The 12,922-nt window shown below is 38.5% G+C and overlaps 1 protein-coding gene across 7 annotated transcripts in view; it reads left to right on the top strand.

Annotated features, from left to right (window-relative positions):
* The window catches only part of LOC144592693 (solute carrier family 45 member 4-like), a 59,806-nt gene that overhangs the window by 36,578 nt on the left and 10,306 nt on the right, over positions 1 to 12,922 (top strand). For all 7 annotated transcript variants that reach the window (XM_078397542.1, XM_078397539.1, XM_078397540.1 and 4 more), the window contains 2 exons: positions 5,944 to 6,123; positions 8,328 to 9,412. In XM_078397542.1, coding sequence (XP_078253668.1) covers positions 5,944 to 6,123; positions 8,328 to 9,412 — 1,265 coding nt within the window. The remainder of the gene's footprint in view (positions 1 to 5,943; positions 6,124 to 8,327; positions 9,413 to 12,922) is intronic.

Genomic DNA, 12,922 nt, shown 5'->3' with positions numbered 1-12,922 from the left:
CTAGGAAGATATTGAGAAGAGCAGAGGGACCATTGTCCATGTCCACAGATATTTAAGTGTAGTAGAAGCGGAAGGTAAAGTAATTAAAAAAGTATCATAATTTTTTTATTAGCCAAGGTAGAAACCACAAGAGCAAGCAGTTTATGTTAGAATTGTACATGTTAGGCGACAGCATAAGTATTGTTCTGGTCACCATATTGCAGGAAATGTTTGATCGCACTGCAATGTTTGAAAGTCCCATTTGCCTGTATTTGGCCCATGTCCCTCAAAACCCTTCCTATCCACATATCTGACCAAATGTCTTTTAAAAGTTGTAATTTTGTCCACTTCTGTTGCTTCCTCTGGCTGTTCGTTCCAGATATGGACTACCCTTAGAATAAAACAAAAAGTTGCCCCTTAGGTTCCTCTTGAAACTCTCCCTTCTCAACTTGAGCCTGTGCCCTTTAATTTTAAAATCTTCTATCCTGGGAAAAATAAATTTGATGGGGCCGACCCAAAACATCACCTGTCCTTTTTCTCCAAGGATGCTGCCTGACCAGCTGAGTTACTCCAGCATTTTGTATTTTGTATACTTCACGGTCCACAATTAGCATTTGAGGCAAATGGTTTGGATTAATTGCATTCTAATGCAAGCTGGATGAATACATGAAAATAAATAAAACAGTGTTGAAAATTAGGCATCTGGAAAAGAAGTTCCACATGGCATGTAAACACCAAAGATTAATTGGACAATCTGCTTCTGTTTTTAATCTATTGTTTCTCTGAAAGCAGCCATATCCACTGATACCAAAGGTCATAAAAACGTCTTTATTTTCGTCCGTGTTAGCCTTTCTTGGATTTTGCACCAAGTGGAGAGTACTTGAAAGCTGATAATAGTTTTTTTTTCTTGGCTTAATCTTACCAATTTTGCATATTTTCTTGTGATTGTTTGTTATGCTTTGATTTTTGTTTCTTTCTTGATCTGGATGTTCTTTGATAAAGAATGCCTGGTCTCTATTTTCCACAAGCAAAGAGTATCACAGTAAAATGATGGCTTGCTCTGGTGTACCAAGGATCTAACTAAATAAATGCAACGGCTTAAAACATTTCAATGATAAAATATATATGAAATTATTCAATATATGATGCATGAGGAAGACGAGCTGAGAAATTTTCACGAGCATGGAGTACATTATATTCAAGTTGATATTTTATCATCAGCATGTTAAATGTGCAGTAATACTTGGGCAATTAGAAAAGGTCTAATTCAGACGGATGTTTGAAAAAACTATTGATAATTTTAACAGAAGCATTTGACACCTGATGTTAAGAACAGACCTGGATATTTGTTACAATTTAGAAAGCTTGTGTCCCTTTTCTTCTTCCAAATAGATTGAGAATGCTTTTTTTCTTTGATCTTAATATACTCTCTCTGCAACTGACATCCAGATATCTTGCGAGGTACCAATTTTGAATTTTTTTCTTATTTAAAAAAAATATTGCTGGAGTAACTCAGCGGGTCAGTCAACATCTCTGGAGAACATGGATAAGTGGCCAATGGGTTTCATATTGGGACCCTTCTGATCAGTGTGAAGAAAGGTCCTATCCTGAAATTGATGTTTTTCTAACTTGAGGATTTAATATCTCATGATTGCAAGCATAATTCACCATATCCTACAATGTTTTTTTGATTAGTCACTTTAATTTGAAAACAAATTACAATAGTGATCTCGCATTCCATCTGGTTAGTAGTTTTCAGTCTAATTCATTCACACGCTTTGGGGATTCCATAAATCTCTTTCACGTGAGAAAAAATGGTAGGAAGCAATTCAAAGGAAATGCTTCCTGTTGTTTTCCTTTCATAAAAAATATTCCCAAGCAGCTGTCAAAGGAGTTTAGATGCACATCCTATATTATTGGAACCCTTTTTTTCTTATCAGATTCAAATCTTTAAAACACCTCCTGTTTATAATGTTTAGAATTTAAACAAATACCTTTTTTATATGTGTAAAAACTAGGTAACTTTTTCTTTCCCATGCCACTTTGGCACCAGTGTGATGACCAATGTGTCTGCTAATCTTGTAATGGATGAAATTTCATTCACAATCAATGACTGGTTTAATTTAACTTGCTCTAAATGTGTTTCATGTTTCATGAGATTCATTAGATTGACTTCTTGCACGATTTAAAAGATCGAGTTAAACAATATAAGAATTTTAAAATTAAAGTTTTTAAATATGTTTAAATAGTTGCCAGCTATTCCTGATAGTCAATAAAGTCATTTCAAAGGAAATGTGTCCCTTAAACTTATTTGGAAAATGAATATCAAGTAGATTGTGGTACTTTGATTAGACATTTGGCAGTGGAGAGGAACAGGGAGTCTTTGAATAGAGTAGTCTTTTATTGGAGAGAAGTACACAATGAACTCTCTCAAATCTGTATTTATTAGTGGCCATTCCTCTCTCAGAAATGGCTTTGATCTTCAACATTATGCTCAGTGTGTGGACTTCTATGTCAAGTCTATGAAACGACTACTACATCCTCCAGTGTGATTTTGTGGAAAAAATATACACAAAAATGGCATAGCAAGGGGCTTTGTTAAACAACACAATCTTTATTGAAGTCTAATGCTTGAGTAGGGTGGGGGAGGGAGAGAATTCCTGACTAGGTAAGGATGGAATATTTTCTTCCCGATAGCACTGAGGTCAGCTTCTATAAAATTCCAGATGTTATTAAAAGGCCTCCGCTGCCAAGATGGAATTGAAATGTGTATGACTGGTCAGTAGTCTAGTATTATTTTCCATGTGCTGCCATATGCCTGGATTCCTAACTCAAACTTGCTGTGCCATGCAACAATGTCCTGACTGATTGTTTTGATGCCTGATCCTTGTATCCTCCATGCCCAAAGGACTGTGGTCACGTCCTTGACTTTACCCAGACTGATAATCCACAACCATCTGAGATGGATGATTGCAGTCACTTGCAACTTGTGTTCTTTCTTTGTAAATGGTTGATCCTTTCTCTTCACAACCTGCTTCTTAGTTTGGGGAAGGAAATCGTCATCTACCCTAACGTTCTCAATTTCTAATAGAGATCACTCTTATTCTTGTTAATGTTTGAAAATATTGGCCAGTCTTATTCAATATCTTTTTATGGCCTCCCCCTAGAAACTACCTATTGATTCTGCATTGGGAAACCTATCCTCATTTAGATATAGAGACCAGAACTGTGGACACACTACTCCAAATGAGATATGTACAAAGCACTATGCAAAGTCTGCCAAGTTTCCTTCTTTTTGTAGTTCAACCCCATACAATATATTCCAACATGCCATTTGTGTTCCTAATTGCTTGTCATATTTTTTAACTACTTAGAACCCTGAATTTACAAGCAAGTTGTGCTACTTATTGAAGACAACTTTCTCTTTGGGTGGGAGGAAAATGTAGCGGGGGGGGGGGGGGGGGGCATTTAACTCTGGTTGAATGCTTTACTGTCACTTTGTTAATCTAAAGTCACTACCTCTGACAATGAAGTTGACTTAAAACAATGCAGGGTTATGTACGAAAGTCCTGAAGTAGCATTTCAATCTTTGTCCTTGGCCAGAGTTGTCTACCATTTAAAAAAAAAATGTTGTCAATAGATCTATTAAAGTGTGAATGGAGGTTCTTAAATATTCTTAAATCTGGTTAGTTATAATCTTTTGTAATCCTCAATTATCTTTGTTTTTTTTTGCTCCATCTCCTTTCATTGTTAAATCAACCAGACCTATCCTTTACAAAGAACATGTACAGCACACCTTAATATGTGGTGAATTTTGAATTTGTAACTAGCACCTGGGTCATTTTTCTCTCAAAATTGATGGAAATTAGCAGGCAATTTTAGCCTAGAAGTAAAATATAGGAAAGGACACAGTGCTGGAATAACTCAGCATGTCAGGCAGAATCTGTGGAGAACCTGGATAGGTATGATGTTGGACTTCATTTTCCAATATTTCTGTATTCCAAGTGCTGGATGTTGAAGACTTTCTGAGAGGAAGTCTTTGATTGAAAAAGTTTAAATTGGATTAAAAATAAAGCAAATCTGCAATTAGTAAATCTTAGTTTGTGACTTTTGGTGGATGTGAAAACCTGAAGATACAAATTATTTTGTTTTTCCTCAATGAAAATCCCTCTAAAGAGGTCTATATTTTTCCATGCTGGCCATCTAAATCATGTTTTGGTAATCATAAGATGAAAATGTGCAGATGACTTCAGTTCTCTTATTTGGAATATATTTGGTTATTTTTAAACGTATTCAAAACAGCATGAATCAAATTAGCATTACTGAAATTATGATCAATTTTGATCATAATTTTGATCAATTTATTAGTGCCTTGTTTCTTAGCTTGTTTCTTAGCATTTTAATATGACATTTCTTAATTCTGCATTTTTTGTTATTGAGTTGACTACACATTCAGCCAAAAGTAACCTAAAATCCCATTTAGAATGCATTTACGAATGGTTATGTATGCATAATAATTAGAGAGAACATTTGGACATTGCTGATTCATATCTGCAGTCCTTTAAGTGTGAATGAAATTTTCCCAGTATAAGTACCTAATTTGAGGAATATTTTAAAGTGGGCAATGAAAGGATGAGAGGGGATCTTATAGAGACATATAAAATTATAAAAGGACTGGACAAGCTAGATGCAGCAAACATGTTCCCAATGTTGGGGGAGTCCAGAACCAGGGGCCACAGTCTTAGAATAAGGGGGGGGGGCATTTAAAACTGAGGTGAGAAAGAACTTTTTCACTCAGAGTTGTGAATTTGTGGAATTCTCTGCCACAGAGGGCAGTGGAGGCCAAATCACTGGATGAATTTAAGAGAGTTAGATAGAGCTCTAGGGGCTAGTGGAATCAAGGGATATGGGGAGAAGTTGGGCACAGGTTACTGATTGTGGATGATCAGCCATGATCACAATGAATAGCAATGCTGGCTCGAAGGGCCGAATGGCCTGCTCCTGCACCTATTTTCTATGTTTCTATTTTTGCAATATCAAAGGACAGCTTAATATCCAAAGATGATAATTGGTGGTTTAGTTCAGTTTAGAGATACAATGTGGCAGCAAGCCCTTTGGCCCATTAAGTCCATGCCGACCATAGATCAGTCATACGCAAGTTCTATCCTATGCATTAGGAACAAAAATATATGGAAGCTAATTAACCTACAAACCTGCAGGTCTGTGGAATGTGCGAGGAAACCAGAGCACCCGGAGAAACCCCGTGCAGTCACAGGGAGAACGGGCAAACTTTGTACAGACAGCAGCTGTAGTCAGGATCTAACCCAAGTCTCTGGCACTGTTGGGCAGCAACTTTACTGCTGCACCACTGATGGTGGTGTAGGTATTGAGGAGGGAAGTCTAGAAAATTATATTAATCGGCTGGAAAGATGGGCAGTGACTAATGAAATTGTATTCTAATGTGTAAGGTGATGTATTTTGGGGGATTTACACTTGAAAGTATTGAGAAACAAAGTAACCTCGATGTACAAGTCCCAAGATCTTGACAAGCACAAATCACCTAGGCACAGCAGGCCACAAACTACTGATAAATGGGATTTATATCTGTGAGTACTTGATAGATATATTGGGCCAAAGGACCTGATTCAGTTCTGTACAACATGTGAATAATTTGTATTTTGAATTTTGTTCATTTTAATAGTTACGAAGTGTGCTGCATAATAGTTTCATCTGTGAATTGTACTTTAAAGGCAAAAGAGGTGCAACACTTGATTTGTCAACTGTTGAAGCCTGTGTCCTCATCCCAAACAAAAAAAGCTGATCGCAATCAAACCTTTGCTAAAAACATTTAATTGATTTGAATTGAAACATGACCATTGTGGGTATTAGAAAATAGTGTAATAACTTTAGTGTAAGCATGTGTTTCCGGCAATGCCTTCAATATTAAAAATATCTGTTTCTCAGGTTTAGCCATTGGGGACATCCCTGATCATCAGCCAATTGGCATCGTCCTGACTGTTCTAGGTGTAGTAATATTGGACTTCTGCGCAGATGCATCAGAGGGACCAATCAGAGCTTATTTGTTGGACGTGGCAGACACAGAGGAACAAGATATGGCACTCAATATCCATGCATTTTCTGCAGGTTTGAAATTTGTATTTTCATTTAGCTGACCTTTTGACTAAAAACTAAGACTGATAATTGTGAACTACAGATTTATGATATAGAAAATAGGTGCAGAAGGAGGCCATTCGGCTCTTCGAGCCAGCACTGCCATTCATTGTGATCATGGCTGATCATCCACAATCAGTAGCTTGTACTTGCCTTCTCCCCAAACCCCTTGAATCCGCTATCCCCAAGAGCTCTATCTATTACTTTTAAAATTCATCCAGTGAATTGGCCTCCACTGCCTTCTGTGGCAGAGAATTCCACAAATTCACAACTCTGGGTGAAAAGGTTCTTTCTCATCTCAGTTTTAAATGGCCTCCCCTTTATTCATAGACTGTGGCCCCTGGTTCTGGACACCCCCAACATTGGGAACATTTTTCCTGCATCTAGCTTGTAATTTTATACATTTCTATAAGATTCCCTCTTATCCTTCTAAACTCCAGTGAATACAAGCACAGTCTTTCCAATCTTTCCTCGTATGACAGTCCAGCCATCCCAGGGATTAACCTCGTGAACCTACGCTGCACTCCCTCAATAGCAAGGATGTCCTTCTTCAAATTAGGAGACCAAAGCTGCACACAATACTCCAGATGTGGTCTCACCAGGGCCCTGTCCAACTGCAGAAAGACCTCTACTTCTATACTCAAATCCTCTCGTTATGAAGGCCAACATGCCATTAGCTTTCTTCACTGCCTGCTGTACCTGCATGCTTACGTTCAGTGACTGGTGCACAAGGACACCCAGCACTTCCCTTTTTCCTTATCTGAACCATTGAGATAATAATCTGCCTTGTTGTTCCTGCCGCCAAAGTGGATAACCTCACATTTATCTACATTATTATTATTATACTGCATCTGCCTACTCACTCAACCTGTCCAAGTCACCCTGCAACCTCCTAGCATCCTCTTCGGAGTTCACACTGCCACTCAGCTTTGTCATCTGCAAATTTGCTAGTGTTATTTTTAATTCCATCATCTAAATCATTCATACATATTGTAAATAGTTGCGGCCCTAGCACCAAACCTTGTGGCACTCCACTCGCCACTGCCTGCCATTCTGACAGGGACCCGTTTATTCCTACTCTTTGTTTCCTGTCTGCCAACCGGTTCTCTATCCATGTCAATAACCAACCCCCAATACCATGTGCTTGAATTTTGCCCACCAATCTCCTGTGTGGGACCTTATCAAAGGCTTTCTGAAAGTCCAGATACACTATATCCGCTGGCTCTCCTTCATCCATTTTACTTGTCACATCCTCAAAAAATTCCAGAAGAATTCCCTTCATAAATCCATGCTGACTTGGACCAATCCTTTTACTGCAATCCAAATGCGCCATTATTACTTCTTTAATAATTGACTCCAGTATCTTCCCCACCACTGATGTCAGGCTAACTGGTCTATAATTCCCCGTTTTCTCTCTCGCTCCTTTCTTGAAAAGTGGGATAACATTAGCTACCTCCAATCCACAATAACTGATCCTGAATTGATAAAACATTGGAAAATGATCACCAATGCGTCCATGATTTCTAGAGCCACCTCTGAGTACCCTGGAATGCAGATCATCAGGCCCTGGGAATCTATCAGCCTTCAGTCCCATCAGTCTACCCAATGCTATGTCTTGCCTAATGCAAATTTCTTTCAGTTCCTTTATCTCCCAAGATCCTCTGTCCTCTTGAACATCTGGGAGATTGTGTCTTCCTTAGTAAAGACAGAACAAAAGTACCTGTTCAACTCTTCTGCCATTTCCTTGTTCCCCATAATAATTTCACCTGTTTCTGCCTTCAAGGGATCCACATTACTAATCTTTTTCTCTTAACATACCAAAAGAAGCTTTTACTATCCTTCTTTATATTCTTGGTGAGCTTACCTCTAAACAATGTAATTGATCCATTTATAACGGGATACAAAAATACCAACATTATGAAAGTATTTCCAGTTTTCTGCATTTATCAAAGTATATTCTTAAAGCCTTTATCTTCTGAAGATTTTTTTTTTCCTCTCTGTATTTGAAGTCCATTACAACAATAGTCCTACTGTTGAAGTACTTGCAACATCTTGACTCTTTTTGCGCATGCCCATAATTTTTGTTGAAGTTTCATTTATTGTAGATCTAAATTTTTTTAATGTTATGGATATAAATTAAGAATCTAATTTGATTTTTGCTTTCAATTTCTCTCTAGGCCTTGGTGGAGCTATTGGCTATATGCTGGGTGGCTTAGATTGGATGCAAACTGCTCTGGGCCAGATCTTCAAGTCACAACAACAAGTCCTCTTCTTCTTTGCAGCCATCATCTTTTCTGTCTCTGTTGCTTTACATCTTTTCAGCATCGAGGAGGAGCAGTATAACCCGCAACAAGACCACATTGATGAAGAAACAGATGCACGATCGAATGCTAATGTAAATGAAAATCTTTCACCCATCCCTCGGCTGCACCAGCTCCACAAAGAATGGCCTTGTAACGCTGCTGTTTTCCCTGATGAAACTTGCTCTGTGCAAGATGTCAACCTCGACTTCCTGGATGTAAATATTGGGCGGAGCCAAAGTGACTCTGTTTTGCACATGCCTGATGCGACAATAGAAATTGAATCAGAATTTTTTTTTTTGCGAGACATCGAACCTTCTATTTTCCAGGACCATTGTGATAGCCTCTGTGAATCCTCAGCAGGTATACCCAAACGTTACAACCATGAGATTATATCCAAGTTCAATCACATCACTAGTTTGATCAGGGAACATGAGTTTGAAGATGTTTTGAAAGATGATCTTAAAACTTCCAAAGTGGCAAATGGTCTATCTGAAGACAGTACAAATGATAACATTAACCACAATACGGTTGGAATTAAACCATCAACAACCAGCAGTTCCATGCGCAGGCGGAGGCATGTGTTCTACCGGCAGCCATCTCACACCTTCTCGTATTATGGCAAGATGGGATCACATCGTTATCGCTTTCGTCGTGCCAATGCCATAGTCTTGATCAAATCCTCGCGCAGCATGAATGACTTGTACGACCTGCAGAAGAAACAAAGGCAACGTCAGAGACTACAGAACCAGAGTGGGGTGACCAATGCAAGCAGTGAGACAGAAAGTGAAGGAGGAGAGTCTGAGACAACCGTAAAGCTTCTGTGGTTGTCTATGCTGAAAATGCCAAAGGAGCTTATGAGGCTATGTATTTGCCATCTGGTAACATGGTTTGCTGTGATTGGAGCTGCTGTGTTCTACACGGACTTTATGGGGCAAGTTATTTATGGAGGAGATCCAAAAGTAAGTTTTAAATCTAACCATTTTATTTTTACAATATTATGTACTGACAAAAGAGACTTCAGATGAAGGAATCTTGAGCAAAAATATGGAATGCTAGAGGAACTTAGTGGGTCAGGCAGCATCTATGGAGGGAATTGGAAAGACGGAAGCTTCCAGCCAGGACTCTTCAAACTGCAGAAGAGTTCCCACACAAAACATTGTCTATCCGTTATTTATGTGCTGCCTTTCAAAATCCAAGCCATTAATCCTGTTTCCATGAAAAATCGGCTTCTGAAAAGATCTGGTATTAACTGCTTACATTAGCAGTCTTCATGTATGTCGTGAGAACAATTTTATTTAGGTGGCCCTTGATAAAACACGTCTTCTGTCTAAAGGTTCACCACTAGTTAGTAATGCTACATAGCAGAATCAATATTGTACTGTGTTTCTGAAATTTTGTCCAATTGCATTTCACTGACTAGTGCAGATAGCGCTCCCAAGCAGAGGTGCATTTCAGGACAGTCATATTACATTTTGGTGGCATTGACCATTCACCTGATTTAGGTAGGATTTTAGTTTTAAACGTTACAAAATTCAAGTTGCGCTATTTTCCATCTATTTATATAACCAGAAAATAAATCAAATGAAATTCTACTTGGGTTTAAAAATGGTAACGGTAAAGATGTGTTATCAACCGAAGATTAAGAGCTGAGAATGCTCGCACTCATGGCATAAAAAATTCTGGTCCATTATACCACCGTATCCCAGAATCTCAATGATACAGAATGGAAGGAAGACCTTTGTGTCATTGAATCCATACCAGCTCGAACAACAATGCAATCAGTCCCTCTCCCCATAAATCTGCAGGTTCTTTCCTTTAGCTTCCTTCTGAATTTACAATTGAATCTGCCAATAATTTGAACCTTGGCAGTGCATTCCAGACCCTGTCCAATCACTGTCTTTATATTTAAATATATATTTCCTCATGGTGTCTTGGCATCATGTTTAGCATGGACATTGTGGCCCACAGGACCTGTTCTTGTGCTATACTGTTTTATGTTCTACATCACATTTGGCTCTTTATATATATTTTTCCATGCTGCTACAGTCTGCTTATTCCATGGCTTTCAGTCTTAATGGAAAGATGGAAATGTAGTTGACGTAGCATCCACCACACATTACTGGCATTGTTGCTTCATCAAAAGAGCTGCTGCCTCACAGTTCGATCCTGACCTTTGGTGTTGTCTATATGAAGTCTGCAAGTTCTTCCTGTGACCGTGTGGGGTTTCATCCAGGTGCTCTGGTTTTCCCTGGATGTGGATGTGGATTCCTTCCACATCCTAAGGGTGTGCAGAATTGTATGTGGCCTCTATGAAATTTCCCTTAATGTGACAGGAGGGGAAGGGAAAATGAGATAACATAAACTTGTGGGTAATCAATGGTGGGCATGGACATTTGGATCAAAGGGTTTATTTCTATCTTCCATTTCTAACAACAAAAAAAATCAAATTAATCAAGAATGTTTTGCTTTCACTCAATCCCTTCTGGTTTTCTTTAAGCCACATAGTCCAGGTAACTGCAAATTATTATTTCTCAAACTGACTGGTTCATAAGTTATCACTGCGTGATTTTGAAAAAGCATGTAATACTTATGGTATTCTAATCCCAATGCACCCCTTTGAACCTACAGATGTTTTGAAGATTATGGGTAGGGACTTTGCAATTTCCTCCTCACTTCCTTCAATGACTTGCCTGTCTAGTTAATTTACCCACCTAAAGTGGTGATAACTTTCCTCGTACCTCATCAATTGTCAACTTTCCCAGCTATTTGTTTGAATTCAACTGGCTTCTGTTTCCTGTACTCTCACTGTCACTGCTTCCTTGCAATTCAAATCTTGTCCTGCAGCTTCCTTCCTTGCATCCTTTTTGTATTCTCTTTCAGCTATTTAAATGGATACCATTCCTTAATCCACCGGTTGGCGCCGTCAGCGATGGCAGCCTCACCAACGGTCTGTTTGTCTTTTTTGTTATTTTTAGTGTGTTTTAAAAGTATGTGTTAATGTTCTCTGGTTTGTTTTATGTGGGGGGTGGGCGGGGGAGGTCGGGAGAAACCTTTTTTCAATCTCTTACCTTGGAGACTGATGTCGGGAAGCTCCAAGTCGCAGGAGGTTTGACTAGTCCCAGGGGGAGCTGGGAACCCCCCGATGCGGGAGCTTGATCGCCCCGCCACGGAGGCCTCGACCGCTGGCTGTGGGAGCCAAGATCGCCCCGACAACGGAAGGTTCGAGAGCCCCGAAAGCGGGAGAACAAAGAAGGGAAGAAGATTGAACTTTTTTTGTCTTCCATCACAGTGAGGAATGTGGGGAGTCGCTGTGGTGGATGTTCATGTTAAAAAAATATTTGGCTCTTGTTGTTCTTTATTGGTTTGTCAAATTGGTATGGCAGATCAAATTCCTAGTATGTTGCAAAACATACTTGACTAATAAAGTACTATTATGATTATGATTAATTTTAATAAAACACCATATTTTTATTCGCTTGGCTGTTAATGGAGGTGGCACAGAATATAGACAGGGCTGCTTGATTTTCATGTTTGACTTGGAGCGTGCAAGCATTGTTTGGAAATGGATACATTTTAGTTCTGCATTGAGATACTAATGAATATTCTTGAGGCCAAAGTTCAGATCTGGTACAAACTCTCTCACTGAATATAATTAATGCACCCTTACATGGACCACAATACGTTTGTTTTTGTAACTGGTGATTAATCTTCCACCTTCTGTTATCGTAAGCTTTGCAACATTAAAAAGTCAGTATGAAGTTGTCTTGTCTTAAGAAAACAGGATGAAATGCAAATTGTGTGATTTGACCTTTTACTTCTAACAATATCCATTTTCTTATAACATGAGCTAAATCAACTATAAATCAATTAATGGACACTTGTTTTGCTGTGAATCTAGTTGGTACAATTTGTACACATTCTATCGCAAAGCAACTTTGAACTGTTTTCCTACAAAAAACAAATTATTTAACATCACATTCAAATCCTCGCTTGCATATTTCCCTTTGAAATGAGCCTACTGCTTACTTTTCAAATATCCCAAACTATTTTGCCAAGAATAATCTAACGATTTTCATTTTAAACTACTTGCCTACCCATCTGAACCTCCCGCCCATCACCCAAAATAAAGAGCTTGCACACAGTAATCATTAAAGTGAAGCAACTGCAGTGATGTCTTGTAGAGCATTTCTGAGTTGTGAATTTGTGAAGGTTGACTTCCTTTATCTCTTGACAAAGTAACATCTCTTAACATCCACTGCATTTCCCAAGGTTATAGGTTAAAAACTTGGATGAGAACTGCAAAGGAGATTGGTTTGTAGAGCTTTTACAAGCAGTATGTTTGGTTAGCAGAGTGCTAATTTAGTTTAGTGCCCCAAAAAAGCACTAATTATTTAAGCTTTTATTAAAAATTAGTTAATACATGTTAATATTTTTATTCATATTTATTACTATTCATATTAAATATTCCT

Source organism: Rhinoraja longicauda, chromosome 4, assembly GCF_053455715.1.
Source record: "Rhinoraja longicauda isolate Sanriku21f chromosome 4, sRhiLon1.1, whole genome shotgun sequence".
Taxonomy (NCBI): Eukaryota; Metazoa; Chordata; class Chondrichthyes; order Rajiformes; family Arhynchobatidae; genus Rhinoraja; species Rhinoraja longicauda.
Note: the sequence above shows the minus strand (reverse complement) of the source record. Positions and strands in the feature narration are given on the sequence as shown.